The sequence below is a fragment of the Tursiops truncatus genome, chromosome X (genome assembly GCF_011762595.2).
Source record: "Tursiops truncatus isolate mTurTru1 chromosome X, mTurTru1.mat.Y, whole genome shotgun sequence".
Lineage (NCBI taxonomy): Eukaryota > Metazoa > Chordata > Mammalia > Artiodactyla > Delphinidae > Tursiops > Tursiops truncatus.
This window is the reverse complement of record NC_047055.1, coordinates 97,283,599-97,299,901: the sequence shown is the minus strand read 5'-3', so window position 1 is coordinate 97,299,901 and position 16,303 is coordinate 97,283,599. Positions and strand designations below refer to the sequence as shown.

The window sequence follows — 16,303 nt, the reverse complement described above, 5'->3', positions numbered from 1 at the left end:
CCAGGTCACTTATCCATTCTTCTGCCTCAGTTATTCTGCCATTAATTCCTTGTAGAGAGTTTTTAATTTCATTTATTGTGTTGTTCATCATTGTTTGTTTGCTGTTTAGTTCTTCTAGGTCCTTGTTAAACGTTTCTTGTATTTTCTCTATTCTATTTCCAAGATTTTGGATCATCTTTACTATCATTACTCTGAATTCTTTTTCAGGTAGACTGCCTATTTCCTCTTCATTTGTTAGGTCTGGTGGGTTTTTGCCTTGCTACTTTATCTGCTGTATGTTTCTCTGTCTTCTCATTTTGATTAACTTACTGTGTGTGGGGTCTCCTTTTCACCACCAGCTTGTTCATAGTCCCCGTTGTTTTTGGTGTCTGCTCCCAGTGGGTAAGGGTGGTTCAGTGGGTTGTGTAGGCTTCCTGGTGGAGGGAACTGGTGCCTGTATTCTGGTGGATGAGGCTGGATCTTGTCTTTCTGGTGGGCAGGACCGCATCTGGTGGTGTGTTTTGGGGTGTCTGTGACCGTATTATGATTTTAGGCAGCCTCTCTGTTAATGGATGGGCTTGTGTTCCTGTCTTGCTAGTTGTTTGGCATAGGGTGTCCAGCACTGTAGCTTGCTGGTCGTTGAGGGAAACTGGGTCTAGCGTTGAGATGGAGATCTCTGGGAGAGCGTTCACCGTTTGATATCACATGGAGCTAGGACATCTCTGGTGGACCAATGTCCTGAACTTGGGTCTCCTACCTCAGAGGCACAGGCCTGACACCCGGCCGGAGCACTAACACTCTGCCAGCCACATGGCTCAGAAGAAAAGGGAGAAAAAGAGACAGAAAGAAATAAAGAAAAAGGTAAAGTTATTAAAATATTTTTTTAATTATTAAAAATTTAAAAATTACAAAGTAATAAAAAAAAGGAAAAGAAAGAAAGAAGAGATCAACCAAACCAAAAAACAAATCCACCAATGATAACAAGTGCTGAAAACTATACTAAAAAAAAAACAAACAATAAACAACAGACAGAACCATTGGACAAATGGCAAAAGCAAAGCAATGCAAACAAAATGACACACAGAAGCCTACGCATACACACTCACAAAAAGAGAAAAAGGAGAAAATAAACCTATATATCTATATATATATATATAAAAAAGGAAGAGAACAACCGAATCAATAAACAAATCTACCAATGATAATAAACTGTAAGTACTAAACTAAGATAAGCATAAGACTAGACAGAAATTAGATGCAGAAAGCAAACACCAAGTCTACAGTTGCTCCCAAAGTCCACCACCTCAATTTTGGGATGATTCATTGTTTATTCAGGTATTCCACAGATGCAGGGTACATGAAGTTGATTGTGGAGATTTAATCCGCTGCTCCTGAGGCTGCTGGTAGAAATTTCCCTTTCTCGTTCGCACAGCTCCTGGGGTTCAGCTTTGAATTTGGCCCCTCTTCTGCATGGAGATTGCCTGAGGGCGTCTGTTCCCTCCCCAGACAGGACAGGGTTAAAGTAGCAGCTGATTTGTTTTTCTCATCTGGCTTATTTCACTTAGCATAATGCCCTCCAGGTTCATCCATGTTGTCCCTAATGTCCCAAGACTTCCTTCTTTTTTATGGCTAAATAATATTCCATTCTGTGTATATACCAGATTTCTTTATCCATTCAACTGTAGACAGACACTTAGATTATTTCCATATCTTAGCTTTTGTGACTAATGCTACAATAACATGGGAATGCAGATATATCTTTGAGATACTGATTTCATTTCCTTTAGATATACAATCCAGAAGTAGGATTGTTGGATCATATGGTAATTCAACTTTAGCTTTTTGAGGAAACTTCGTACAGTTTTCCACAATGGCTGTTCCAATTTTAAATCCCACCAACAGTGTTCAGTAGTTTTCTTTTTTTCCACATTCATGCCAGCACTTATTTTTTGACTCTTTGAACAGGTGTGAGGTGATGGCCCACTGTGGTTTCAATTTGCATTTCCCTGATGATCAGTGATGTTGAGCACCTTTTCATATACTTGTTGGCCATTTGTCTGTCTTCTTTAGAAAAATATCTATTGAGGTCCTGTGCCCATTTTTTAATAGGGTTATTTGTGGGTTTTCTTGCTATTGAGTTGTATGAGTTCCTTATGTATTTTAGATATTACCCCCCTATCAGATATATGGTATGCAAATATTTTCTCCCAGTCCAGAGGTTGCCTTTTCATTGGGTGATTTTTTTTCCTTTGCTGTGCAGAAAAATTTTAGTGTGATATAGTCCTACTTCTTTATTTTTGCTTTTGTTGCCAGTGCTTTTGATGTTATATCCAAAAATTCATTTCTAAGACTAAGGTGAAGGATCTTTTCCCTTGTTTTCCTCTGAAATTTTTACTTTTGATTTATACAGGGTTTAGGTCTTATGTTTATATCTTTAATCCATTTTGAGTTGATTTTTGTTAGTGGTATATGATAGGGGTCCAATTTTATTTTTTTGTATATGGTTATACCACTTTCCTAGCACCATTTATTAAAGAGACTATCCTTTCCCCATTGTGTATTTTCAGCACCTTTGTCGAAGATTAGTTGACTGTATATGTGTGCATTTATCCCCAGGCTCTCTGTTCTGTTCCATTGGTCTATATGTCTGTCTTTATTCCTGTATCATTCCATATTGATTACTGCAGATCTGGAATAAATTTTGAAGTTACTAAGTATGAGGCCTCTAGCTTTGTTTTTATTTCTCAAGATTGTTTTGGCCATTCAGAATCCTTTACGATTGCGTATGCATTTTACAATTTTTTTTATTATTTCTTCAAAAAATGCCATTGGGATTTTGGTGGGGATTGCATTGAATCTGTAGATTGCTTTGGATAGTATGGACGTTTTAACGATATTGATTCTTCCTGTCCATGAATATGGAGATATCTTTCCATTTATTTATGTCTTCTCTAATTCCTTTCATCCTTGTCTGTTAGTTTTCAATGTACAGATCTTAAAATTCTTGGTTAAATCTATGTCTAAGTACAGTTGACCCTTGAACAATATGGGAGTTAGGGGTACTGACCTTCCAGCAGTCAACAGTCAGCCTTCCCTATATGTGACTCCACACCAACAGATTTGAACCAATTACAGATCGTATAGTACTGTAGTATATGTATTTTTAAAAATTCATGTATAAGTGGACCTATGCAGTTCAAACTTGTGTTGTTCAGGGGTCAACTGTATTCTTTTTCATGCTATTTTAAATAGGATTTTTTTTTCATTTCTTTTTTCAAATAGTTCATTGTTAGTATATAGTAATGCAACTGATTTTTGTATGTTGATTTTGTATCCTGCAACTTTACTGAATTCATTTATTAGTTATAACAGTTTTTCCTGGAATCATTCTACAAATAAAATCATGTCATCTGCTAACAGAGATAATGATATCAGAGGAAAAGCTTTTGTTTTTTCAACATTGAGGATGATATTAGCTGTGGACTTTGTATATGGGCCTCTATTATGTTGAACTAATTTTCTTCTATTCCTAGATTGTTGAGGTTTTTTTTTTTTATTATAAAAGGGTGTTGAATTTTGTCAAATTTTTTTCTGCATGTCCTGAGATGATCATGTGTTTTTTATCCTTCATTCTGTTAAAGTGGTTTATCATATTAATTGATTTTCTTATGTGGAACCTTCCTTGCATCCTATGGTTAAATCCTATTTGGACATGGTGTATGATCCTATTAATGTGCCATTGAATTCAATTTGATAGCATTTGTTGAGGATTTTTTGCATCTATATTCATCAAGGATATTGGCTGGTAGTTTTCTTTTTTTGTGGTGTCTTTCTGGCTTTGGCATCAGGATAAATTATACTTGGAAGTATTTGGAAGTATTCCCTCCTTTTCAATATTTTGGAAGAGTTTAAGATGGATTAATGTTAATTCTTCTTTAAATATTTGGTAGAATTCACCATCTGTTCCTGGGCTTTTCTTTGTTGGGAGGATTTTGATTACTGATTCAATGTGCTTAATATTTATAGATCTGTTCAGATTTTCTGTTTATTCATGATTCTGTCTCGGTAGATTACATTTTGGGGGGAATTTATTCATTTCTTCTAGGTTATACAATTTTTTGATATATAATTGTTCACAACAGTCTCTTATGATCATTTTTATTTCTGGGGCATCAATTGTAATGTGTCCTTTTTCATTTATGATTTTATATATTTGTCTTCTCTTTTTTCCTTAATTAGGTAATTTTGTTGATTTTGTTCTTTTCAAAAAACAAACTCTTAGTTGATTTTTTTCTATTGTCTCTTTGATTTATTTCTGCTCTACTCTTTATTATTTCCTTCTTTCTGCTAACTTTGGGTTGAGTTTTTCTTCTTTTTCTAGTTTCTTGAGGTATAGAGTTAGGTTGTTTATTTGAGTTCTTTCTTTCTTTTTTTTTTTTTTTTAATGTAGGCATTTATCACTATAAACTTCCCTCTTAGTACTACTTTTGCTGCATTCCTCAAGCAATGTTGTGTTTTCATTTTCGTTTGTCTCAAGATATTTTCTAACATCTTTTTGACTTCTTCTTTGGTTCATTGGTAGTTCAAGATTTCATTGTTTTTTTTTTTAAATTAAAATTTGATTTTTTAATTTCCACATATTTGTGTATTTCCAATTTTCCTTCTGCTATTGATAATCTAGTTTCATTCCACTGTGGTGGAAAAAGACAACTGGTAGGATTTCAGTCTTCTTAAATTTGTTTAGACTTGATTTGTGACCTAACATACAGTCTGTCCTTGAGAATGTTCCATGTGCCCCTGAGAGGAATGTAAATGCTGTTGCTGTTGAGTGGAATACTCTGCGTATATTTGTTAGAACCATTTGTCTATAGCATTGTTCCTGTCTTCTTTTTTCTTATTGATCTTCTTTCTCGGTTTTCTATCCATTATTGGAAATGGGATTTTGAAATCTCCTATTATTATTCTATTGCTTTCTATTTCTCCTTTCATTTCTATTAATCTTTGGTACATATATTTAGATACTCTATTGTGGGGCATATGTATAGCTATAATATGTATAATCGTTATATCATTCTGTCAAGTTGATCTGATATAAGGTCCTTCTTTGTCTTCTCTGACAGTTTTTTATTAAGTCTGCTTTGCCTAATATAAGTAAGGCCATCCATGTTCTTTTGTTTACCATTTGCCATCTTTCTTCCCTTTAAAACTTTCAGCTTATGTGTATTTTTAAACCCAAAGTTAGTCTCTTATAGACAGCAGTCTCTTATAGACAGTTTTTTATCCTATCAGCTACTGTCTCTTTTCAGTGGGGAGTTTGATTTATATTTAAAGTAATTATTGATAGGGAAGGACTTAGCATTGTCATTTTGTTGTTTTCTGTATGTCTTATAGCTCTTTTGTCCATCTTTTCTTCTCTTGCTGTCTTCCTTTATGTTGTATTGATTTTTTTTCTAGTGACATGCTTTGATTCCTTTCTCATTTTCTTTTGGGTATCTTCTGTAGGTGTTTTCTTTGTGGCTACCATAGGGCTTACATAAAACACCTCATAAGTTTAACAATCCATTTTAAGTTGATAACTTGACTTCAGTTGCATACAAAAATCTGTACACTTTGTTAGTGATGTACAAATTACATATTTTATATTGTGTATCCATTAATATATTTTATAATTATAGTTATTTTTATACTTTTGTTTTTTAACTTTTATGCCACAATTAAAAGTGATTTATGTACCACTGTTACACTATTGAGTTTTGTATATTTTTCTATATATTTACCTTTACCAGTGAGCTTTATACTTTCGAATGCTTTTGTGTGGCTGTTTGGCATCTTTTCATTTCAACTTGAAGGACTCCCTTTAGCATGCCTTGTAAGGCAGGTCTAATGGTGATTAGCTCCCTCAGCTTTTCTTTGTCAGGGAAAGTATCTACTTCATTTTTGAAGGATGTTTTTTCTGGTTATAGTGTTTCTGTTTAGCAGTTTGTTTTTTATCACTTTAAATATATCATCCCTCTCATTTCAGGCTTACAAGGTTTCTGCTGAGAAATCTGCTGAGAGTCTTACAAGGATTCCCTTGTATGTGATAAGTTATTTTTCTCTTGCTATTTCCAAATTCTCTTTCTGGCTTTGTTGACATTTTGATTATGCATCTCATTGTGGAGTTATTTGGTTTCATCCTGTTTAGAGCCTTTTGAACTTAATGAATCTGATGTCCATTTCCTTCCCCAGATTTGGGAAGTTTTTGGCCATTATTTCTTTAAATAAGCTTTCTGCCTCTATTTTTCTCTTTTCCTTTTGAGACTCATAATGTGTATATTGGTCCTCTTGATATTGTTGTGTAAGTCCCTTAGATTTTCTTCACTCTATTTTATTTATTTTTCTTTTTGCTCCTCTGACTGGATAATTTCACATGACTTTTCTTCAAATTCTCTGATTACTTTTGCTTGATCAAATCTGTTGACCCTCTAGTGAATTTTTCATTTCAGTGAATTTTTCAGCTACATTCCTCAGCTCCAAAATTTGTTTGGTCTTTTTTTATATTTTCTATCTCTTTGTTGAAATTCTCACTTTGTTCATGCATTGTTTTCCTGATATTGTTGAACATCTTCATGACAGTTATTTTGAATAATTTGTCAAGTAATTCCTGTACCTCCATTTCTTTATGGTGTGTTTCTGGAGACTTATTTTGTTTCTTTAACAGGGTAATTTTTTTCATTTTCTTTTTAACTTTGTGTTGGTGTCTACACATTTGAAAAAATAGCTACCTCTCCCATTCTTTACAGACTGGCTTTATACAGGGAAAGATCTTCACCAAGCAGTGCAACTAGAGACTCTGGGGGCCTCTCAGATCTTTTCTGTGAATATGTCTTTCTGATCTTGTGTGTGAAGATCACTAATTAGAGGGGCTTGCCAGCTTCTATTTTGTCAGGAGTTTGTAATCTCTTGCTCCCTCTGGTGTCTGTCTTCTGTAGTGTGAGTACTCTGAAATAGCACACTGCCCAGATCTTTTTTTCAGCAGCCTCTAGGCATCTAGAGTTTGTCATGTTCTCTCAGTTCCATAAGACAAGCAAGACAGAAATCAGAACCTTAAGCAGCCCACTGAAAAGCCAGAAATTTGGATGCATGTTCCTCTCTTCTTTTTCTGCACTTATGGAGAGCCTTCTGAGCTATATCAGTTTCTGTCTGCCATACCATGAGACCTCTGTAGAACCAGTACCCTGCCCAGCTCTTTTTTGTTCTCAGAAACTACCGTGCTTCTGGAGTGTGTCAGGTCTCATCAATACTTCAAGATAGGCAAGACGGAAGCCAGTCCCCCAGCAGCCCCACACCTCCAATATCCAGATGTTGGACGTCTGGTCCACTCTTCTCTTTTCTTCACCTGGGAGAAGTGAGACCTGAGAATTCCCTCCTAATCCTGTGGTACTGTGCTCAGGAGGGAGAGCTTGTGGTGACTGCATCCACAGATTTTCCTAATAGCTTCAGAGCAGCTGATTTTGCACTCACCTGGAGGGCAGAAGCCTCTTAACTGGTTTCAGAATTTCTCACAATGGAAATTGGCCTGCATAATTTTGAATCAGTGTCTCCATGGAACTGATCTGGGGCTTCCTATTCTGCCATCTTCCTGACATCACCCCTCTGGATATTCTGTTTTATACATCTCTTATTTATCGGATCATGCATCATTGCCTAGCACTGGTAATAAAATGTTTTAAAACGATAACAATCATAATGACTATATTAATATTAATTAGTCCTTGTCAGGTACTTTCCATGTGCCAAGAAAGATAATAATCTTTATGGGTATTATTAATTTAACAGAATGAAAACTGAGGTTCAAAAAGACTAAGCAAGTTGCCTGAAGTCATGCTCCCAGGTAGAGCTAAGATTCCAGTCTAAGCCATCTGTATCCATAGTCCACTTTCTCAGACCACCTACTATGATACTCAATACACATTTACTGAAAGGATCAGTGAGTCCCAACCTGAATCTCCCATCTGCTCTTCTATGTTTCACTGTTGGATCTTTTCTAGGAAACTGTTCTTTACCTTCTGCCTGTATCTCCCCTGTCAGTTTGGATTTTAAAATCCTCACAACCTCCCATGTACTGTGCCTCTCTCCTGCTTTCTTCTACCAAGAAGTTCCTCAAATTCTTTCACAGTCTTCATCTCAAATGTAATCTACCTTGACTTCAAGATGGTCACTTGAATCTTAAATGTCACTCAGTTCACTTCAGATCATAGCAGCTCATCTTCAGGCCCAAGAATCTTTAATGAACCTGTAAAGTACTTATGTCTTACTTAGCAGGTGGAAAACTGAAGGAGAGTGAGCAAATGTCACATTGGAATAATAGTAAAAACAAAGGCTTTATGATAGCTGCTGTGGTCAGGCATTTTAGATATTAATTTATTTAAAAATAATTGAATTTTCATTTGTTATTCAGTTATTATAGGGACAGCATTTTATTCTTTGTACACTATAAATATAAAATGTGATTGAAAAGATCTTTAAGATTCCATTTTTGTCACCCTGCAAAGAATGACACTTTTCGGTAATTTAAAAAATGCCTCCTCACTATTATTCTGTAAGCATTCCATAAAGTAACAAGTATCAGACTCACAGCTGCATAACAGCATTAATGTTTAACTGTAGTCCTATGCAGCAGGATATAAACCAAGCCCTACCCATCAAGTTCTCATAAAGAGAACAGGGTAATGATACAATTTTAAAGGTTGATATTATATTTTTGTTCCAGAAATCCCGAGCCATTCACGGCATACTTCCTACCTGGCAGTGATCCTGAGTTTTTTGTAAAACCTCAGGTTGGAGAACTTCTTCCTTTTGACACTGAAGGAACTCTAATCGTTGTGGGTTTTAAACCCAAAATGTACAGCAGGAAATACAAAGCAACGTTAGCAATACAGGTGAGTTCTACAAAGGCAGTAGTCAAGAATGTTTGATGTCACAAAAGTCATTAAATGACTTTGGGAGAAAAGGTTTCACCCAATGATCACAGATAAAGAATAGCAACATTATCTTGTAAAAGTCAACATATTTCAACTGCTCTGTATTGTTTTAACTTCCTTTTGGTCAATAAAGAAATTTTAAATGTGAAGTATAGCCAAAAATATTGTTATCACCAGTGAAAATAGGAAATTATTTCTCTTCCATATTAAGGAATTGTGGAAGAGATAAATAATGACTGTAAAGTGATTTGTATAGTCACATATTATTTTCTGTAATAACCTATTCAAAGACTTTAGGTGATTTGTGATAGAGATTTTGAAACCTTTGATTAAGGGATAAGATGTTGTCAAAATGTTAAAGTCTAAAATGAAGAAAATTAAATAGAAGATAAATTTTATCTTGAATTGAAAAAAAAAAAAACGATGTGAAATGGGCCATTAATGTAAAATAATGTTAAAGTGATCATTTTATAAAAAGTTAAGGTAAATACAATTCTGAAAATTTATCCAGTAAGCAACACTTCTCCATAAAATTTCCCACATATATGCCACTAGGAACATTTTGGCTAAAGATAACTTTCAAGTTATTTCTGAAAAGATGCCTATTGCCACTGTCTGTTTTCAGTAGCACAGGCACAAGGGACTTGTAGTCTTGTTTTGAGACACAACTACTGATCCCAAAGTGTCTACTAGACTTCTGAATCAGACATTAATTAAGCAGCACCATTGGCAGAAAAATGTGTTGTTACTGTTTTAATGAATAGAGAAAAATGTTGGATATTGCTTGAGAAAATTATTTTTATTTTTCATCTTAGAGTCCTTACAACCCAGGTAATAAAAATATAAAGCCTCTGGAGACTTGCTGCACATAACCCACTCCTGTGTTAGTATTTGATTTTAAATGATCATGTTGATGTATTTCCTTCTTTTTTTTTTTTTAATCTTTATTGGAGTATAATTGCTTTAAATGGTGTCTCAGTTTCTGCTTTATAACAAAGTGAATCAGTCACATATATACATATGTTCCCATATCTCTTCCCTCTTGCGTCTCCCTCCCTCCCACCCTCCCTACCACCCCTCCAGGTGGTCACAAAGCACCGAGCTGATCTCCCTGTGCTATGCGGCTGCTTCCCACTAGCTATCTATTTTACGTTTGGTAGTGTATATATGTCCATGCCACTCTCTCACTTTGTCACAGCTTACCCTTCCCCCTCCCCATATCCTGAAGTCCATTCTCTAGTAGGTCTGTGTCTTTATTCCTGTCTTACCCCTAGGTTCTTCAAGACATGTTTTTTTTCTTAAATTCCATATATATGTGTTAGCATACGGTATTTGTCTTTCTCTTTCTGACTTACTTCACTCTGTATGAAAGACTCTAGGTCCATCCACCTCACTACGAATAACTCAGTTTCGTTCCTTTAAGAAAAAGAAATCTTAACCTCTACTTTACACCATAACCAAAAATTAACTCCAGATAAATTGTGGACCTCAATGTGAAAAATAAAACAAACAATGCAATCAAAAAATAGGCAGAAGATCTAAATAGACATTTTCCCAAAGAAGGCATACAGATGGCCAACGACACATAGAGAGATGCCCAATATCAGTAATTATTAGAGAAATGTAAATCAAAACCACAGTGAGATATCACCTCAAACCACTCAGAATGGCCATCATCAAATGTCTGCAAATATTAAGTGCTGGAGGCATTGTGAAGGAAAGGAAACCCTCATACACTGTTGGTGGAAATGTAAATGTAAATTGGTGCAGCCACTATGGAGAACAATAGGGAGATTCCTTAAAAAACTAAAAAAAGAGTTTCCATATAAGTCAGTAATCCCACTCCTGCGCATATATCTGGAAAAGATGAAAACTCTAATTTGAAAAGATACATGCACCCCAATGTTCATAGTAGCACTAGTTACAATAGCCAAGACAAGGAAACAAGCCAAGTGCCCATCTACAGATGATTGGCTTAAGAGTATGTGGTATACATATATAATGCGTATGTGTGTGTGTGTGTGTGTGTGTATATATATATATATATATATATATATATAAAATGAAATATTACTCAGCCATAAAAAAGAATGAAATATTGCCATTTGCAGCAACATGGATGTTCCTAGAGAATATTTTACTTTGTGAAGTAAGTCAGAGAAAGACATACCACATGGTATAACTTATATGTGAAATGTAAAAAATAGTACAAATGCATCTACATACAAAGCAGAAGTGGACAGATACAAACTACTATACATAAAACATAAGCAACAAGGATTTATTGTAGAGCACAGGAAATTATATTCAATATCTTATAATAACCTATAATGGAATATATTCAGAAAACAATCACTGAATCACTATGCTGTATACCTGAAACTATCACTATAGTGATAGTTTTGTATCATAGATAGTATTGTAAATCAACTATACTTCAATTTAAAAAAATCAAAGGGCACCACATCAATTCAGAGACTAGAGCAGTTACATGAGGAGTAGGGGGAGTAACCAGATAAAGAGCTAACAGTGTCCACAAACTTCTTTCTTATCTCTAGAGAACACAGAACATGCTGTTGATTTTTGTAGCTTCATATTTAAAAAGAAGTCTGAAAAAGTATTAAAAGATTTTACTTGGAGTTTCTTACTTGAGGATCTCAATTTGCTCATTAGTATGTGAATTTTCTGAAGAACGGAATCTAAGAGTTTTCTGAGATTCTGAAAGTTCCATATGGAGCTGACACTGTACATTTTAAAAAATACATATGCTGATTTGGAATTTGTGAATGTTGGCCAAGTATCTATCAATTCACTTATGTGTTTATGCCCTTACTTAATAAACACATGCTGAGTACTACTCCAAGCTAGGTTCTGTACTGAGCCTTGAGATAAAAAAACAAATGAGCACTGGTCAGACCTTCCTGCAAGTGCTCCCTGACTGGTGGGGAAGACAGGTGTAAATAGGTAGTTTCCAGACCACATGGAAAATGCTGTGATTGAGACCTTGGTGTAGAAAGACAGAGGTGGGGACCTGGCTGGGGAGTAAGAAAAGGCTTCACAGAAGACATTACATTTGACCAGGATATTAATGGAGTTGTTGTCTTCTGGGTATAGAAGGAGAGTGTGGCCTCTCAGACTGGGAGGAGGGACATGTGCCAAAGCCTAAAAATGTGACAGTACATAGCATGTCCAGGAGTAAGCAATGGTTGGAGCTCAGGATTAATGGGCTGGGGATTAACAGAAAATGTGGGAACAAATGTTGGTGGGAACACATTCTCAGCTAAGGGACTACATAGAGTAAAGGGGTAGGAAGATGGATAAATAAAGGACATTTATATTGAAATGGCCAGTTAGCAGGTGAATATATGCATATGGAACTCAGAACATGGGTTTGATTCTGATAATTTTGTGACTTATTGGTATGAGTCAAAAGGAAAGCATGATAATGTTTATAGTAAGCTTATAAAAGCAGTGGTTCTCAAATCCTAGTATGCATTAGAATTGTCTTAGTTGATTGCTAAAAATGCAGTTACAAGGTTCACTCTCCTCCATTCTGATTCATTATTTGGGGCTAAATGCAAGAATCTACATTTTAACGTGTGTTTAGGTGCTTCTAATGTTCACACGTTAAGGCAAAATATACAGTAAGAGAAGAGGGCCATGGTTATGACTCTGAAAAACAAACATTTAAAAAGTAGCAAGCAGAGAGAAGAGGCAGTGGTGTAAACTAAGAAGAAGTTGGTTAAAGAGAGGAATATCTAGATCCTGATCCTGATGTTGGGTACAGCAGTCCCGGGTCTTGTCCCCACTGAGCCAAACAACCACATAGCAAGGATAGTTCCTGGAGAACAGACTGGGCAACATGGGGTATTTACCCTGGGAAGGAAAGAGTTAAGCTGGGATTGTGAGGAGCCTCCTTGTAAACAAAACACATGGTTCAAACATACAATCAGGAAGAAAAAAAAATTGTCATTCACTTAAGATTTTTCTTGTAACCTAAATCAATATTGTAAGGGTTTGTTTGTGACAACTAACTTCTTTTAGTCTTATTTCTAGAGATGTCTTCATTTTGCCCTTACTCTCAATTTACACTTTCTCTAGGCATAGATTTCTGGGTTCATAACTATTTTTCCCCTCAGCACTTTGCAGTTATTACCCTATTTTCTATGACTTTTCTTGTTGATGAGAAATCTGTTCTATGTCAAGTTTACCTGAAAGGTAAACTGACTTTCCTTTTTAGCTTTTAAGGTTTTTTTCTTTCATTCTTGATTTCCTGAAAATTTCTCTATTATGTATCTAGCAATGGGTCTATTATGTTATTTTATTATTGTTGTTATTATTACTGTTATTATTCTGCTTGGTACTCAAACTGTGCTATCATTTTGAATACTTATATCTCTCTTCCATGTCAGAAAATTCTCAACTAATATCTTATCAAATATTCCTTCTCTTCCTTGCCTGCATTTTCTGTATTCTGGAAAGAGATCCCAAGAGCTTAGGGCCTGAAGCTTAAGTGTAAAGGATCTCAATCGATCTTGTGGGAATATTAACAGCTTGTACATATATTTTACCTTTTTTATCTCTTTGCTGTGTGGTAGATGAAGTGTTCAGTGCTATCTTCCAAGTCAGTAATAGTCTTTTCAGGGGTGTTCTGTTTAGAGTTTATCCTGTCTATTGATTTTATTGTTTATTTTGATGATGTTTTTTATTTCTTATATTTCGATTAGTTTTTTTATATTCACCTTTTAAATATATGTAGCTTCTCGTTTGATGTTTTCTTGTTCATTCCTTAATAAGATTTTATCTTTGAGTATCATAGCAGTGTTTACTATAAAGCATTTGTCAAAATATTCCATAAAGTTAATATCATGAGGAGATAATTCCTGTTGTGATGTTTATCTTATTGATTGTCTTTCTTAGCATTAGGTTTCTTCATGCATTTTAGAATGGTGGATCACAGGCTTATCTAAGGGGAATATGTATTTTTTTGCTTTGCATTGTTTTCTTTTTCTTTCACTTTCCGGGCTCTTTCCTCTCTGACAAGGAGTTATGAGGCTCCTTCCAGGAATGTCCTGGTGCCCTCAGTTGACAAGTAGCTCTCATAATGAAGGCTTGGGCCTCCTCCCTGGTAGGGATATGAAAGATATACAGGACTGATTAGTGAACCTCAGGCAGCTCGAGCTTCCATTGCCTGCAGCTCTGAGCAGCAGTTACCAGTATTTTTTCACCCTACTTTTAGAAATCATAGCCCCTGGATTTAAGCAGTGAAGCCAACTCCTTTTCTCCATTTCACATGGATGATCTCTAGTCCTTCTTATCCCAAAGAGGTAAATTTGCATCTCCCACTGCCTGCTTTGGAATATAGACCATCAGCTCCATTAAGCACTCCAGCTTTCTATATTGTCTTTTGTGTACGAAAATGCTTATTTTGTCTAAGTCTCTTTGATTCTGTATTTTTATATTGCTAAGTTTTTAGAGCCAAAGGGTATACATCAAAGAAGCAACAGAGAGCCTTTTTCCTAGTGTCTCTGGGTTAATTTTTAACTACAAATTTTATTAGAATGTTGGAAATATAATTAATAAAGGAAATCCAATCACTTTCAAGTAGAAATAGCTATGGAGTTTCTAGAGGTTTAATTATATAGATTATAATCAGTTACTAAAGTTTTTTTTTTTTTTTTTTTCTCTGTTTCAGGAAGTACTTAGCTTTGAAAGACTTATGTAAAACTTTGCAATTCAGTCAACTAGTGAGGGATATTGGAACTGGTTCTTTCTCATCAGCTATCACTGAAAAGAACCTTGGTGTCTACAGTTTAGGATTAGATAAGTAATTTCTATGCTTTTTTTCTGTCAGAGTTACTGTAGTCTCAGTGAATACATATCAGATTGTTGGATCTTTATATGTTTACTTATTAATTAACATGTTCCTGAGTAAAACTCTGAAGTTCTCTCTGTTTTTAAGCCTTAAAATATGGTGTCTTATACAGTTTTCAAATGAAGGCCTTATCTTTTTAAAATTATATCTACGAGGAAAGGATTCTTTCCTCTTACAAGAAGCACTTTACTGAAGTGAAACATTAGCCAATGGTTTCATTTGTAAGGCAGTATCTTTATACTGACTGGTTAACAATTAATTACTCAAGTGAAAACTAAGAATATATTAGTGGATTGTTAATTCACTCCTCTGGATCTCAGCTGAGAAGTTTCCCTAATACATCTCAGGTTACTGACCACATGAATCCCATGTCTCCAGGCAGCCAGCAGGGCCCTGCTCCCTTTGTGTTCCCATCTGCTAAGATTTCAAGGGGATGAGTCTTACTTAGCTTGTCTGTTACTGATCTTGCACCATGATCTGGCTGAGGACGTTACCCCCTCTTCTCCAATGCTTCTTTTTCCCTTCTCTGCGTAGATTAGATCTTCCTCCAGTGTTCAAGCTGTATTCACACTCTGCACCCTGACTCAGCCAGGTACACGTTAGACTTGAAGCTTTCTCACGGCTCCTGCTTCTCTCTCTTACCTTTGCCAATGACTGTCCTTTCCTGTTTCTCTCCATCATGCCAGCCCTGAAGATAGGCATTTGGCAATTTATGTCCTATGCTCCTATCTTACGTTGCATCCCAAAGAGGGAAATCTTTATATGGTATGTGATAGGAGGTAGTTTATTTGGGCGTTGATCACAGAAAGCACCATTAGGGGAAGAAGGTAGTGAGATGATATGTGGAAGGGGAGGAACCCAAAAGAGGGTGAGTTATTAACAGGTTTGTTCTGTGTCCAAATGGATATCACTTCTCCTCAGGATCTCTGAAGTCCAAGGTAGATCATGCCTCAGAGTAATCCCCCTTCTTTCTCAGAGCCAAGTGGGGTCCATATTCATCCTCCAGTACTCATTTGTCATTGCTAAGGGCTGCTCCATAGGAACATTTACTTTCTAAGGGCATTAATTCACAAGCATCTGAAAGAAAGCCCTTCAGCAGAAATTTGCAATGGATCAGGGTTGTTTATGTACTGGCCAGTGAGTGTTGAATGAGTATGGGAGAGGTGCTAACAGGAACTGATGAATCACTCCCATCCTCTAATACTTATGTAGGAACTGTTGACATCTGTATCACAGAGGTGAGGGCATCCCCACTACATGCATAGGCTGTCCAGGCAGTGGTATTTGTGAGGCACCAGCAAAGTGTTCATCCAAAGTTATCTGCTTCACTCATGCCTATGGTTCTCTTTTACCAATAGCTTCATTTCTTTCAAAAGACAAATGTCACTGGATTCTAGATGAGTCCTCAGTATCCGTATTCATCCTCCCACATGACCACACAAATCAATTGGAAAAAGAGCATGGAACTCACCTGGGAAAAGCCATC

The 16,303-nt window shown here is 35.8% G+C and overlaps 1 protein-coding gene across 1 annotated transcript in view; it reads left to right on the top strand.

Moving 5' to 3' along the window:
* Positions 1-14,667, top strand: part of CFAP47 (cilia and flagella associated protein 47) — a 516,906-nt gene extending 502,239 nt beyond the window's left edge. The window contains 2 exon segments of the mRNA XM_073798895.1: positions 8,732-8,900; positions 14,638-14,667. Of these exon segments, the coding sequence (XP_073654996.1) occupies positions 8,732-8,900; positions 14,638-14,667 (199 nt within the window).
* The last annotated feature ends 1,636 nt before the right edge of the window (positions 14,668-16,303 follow it).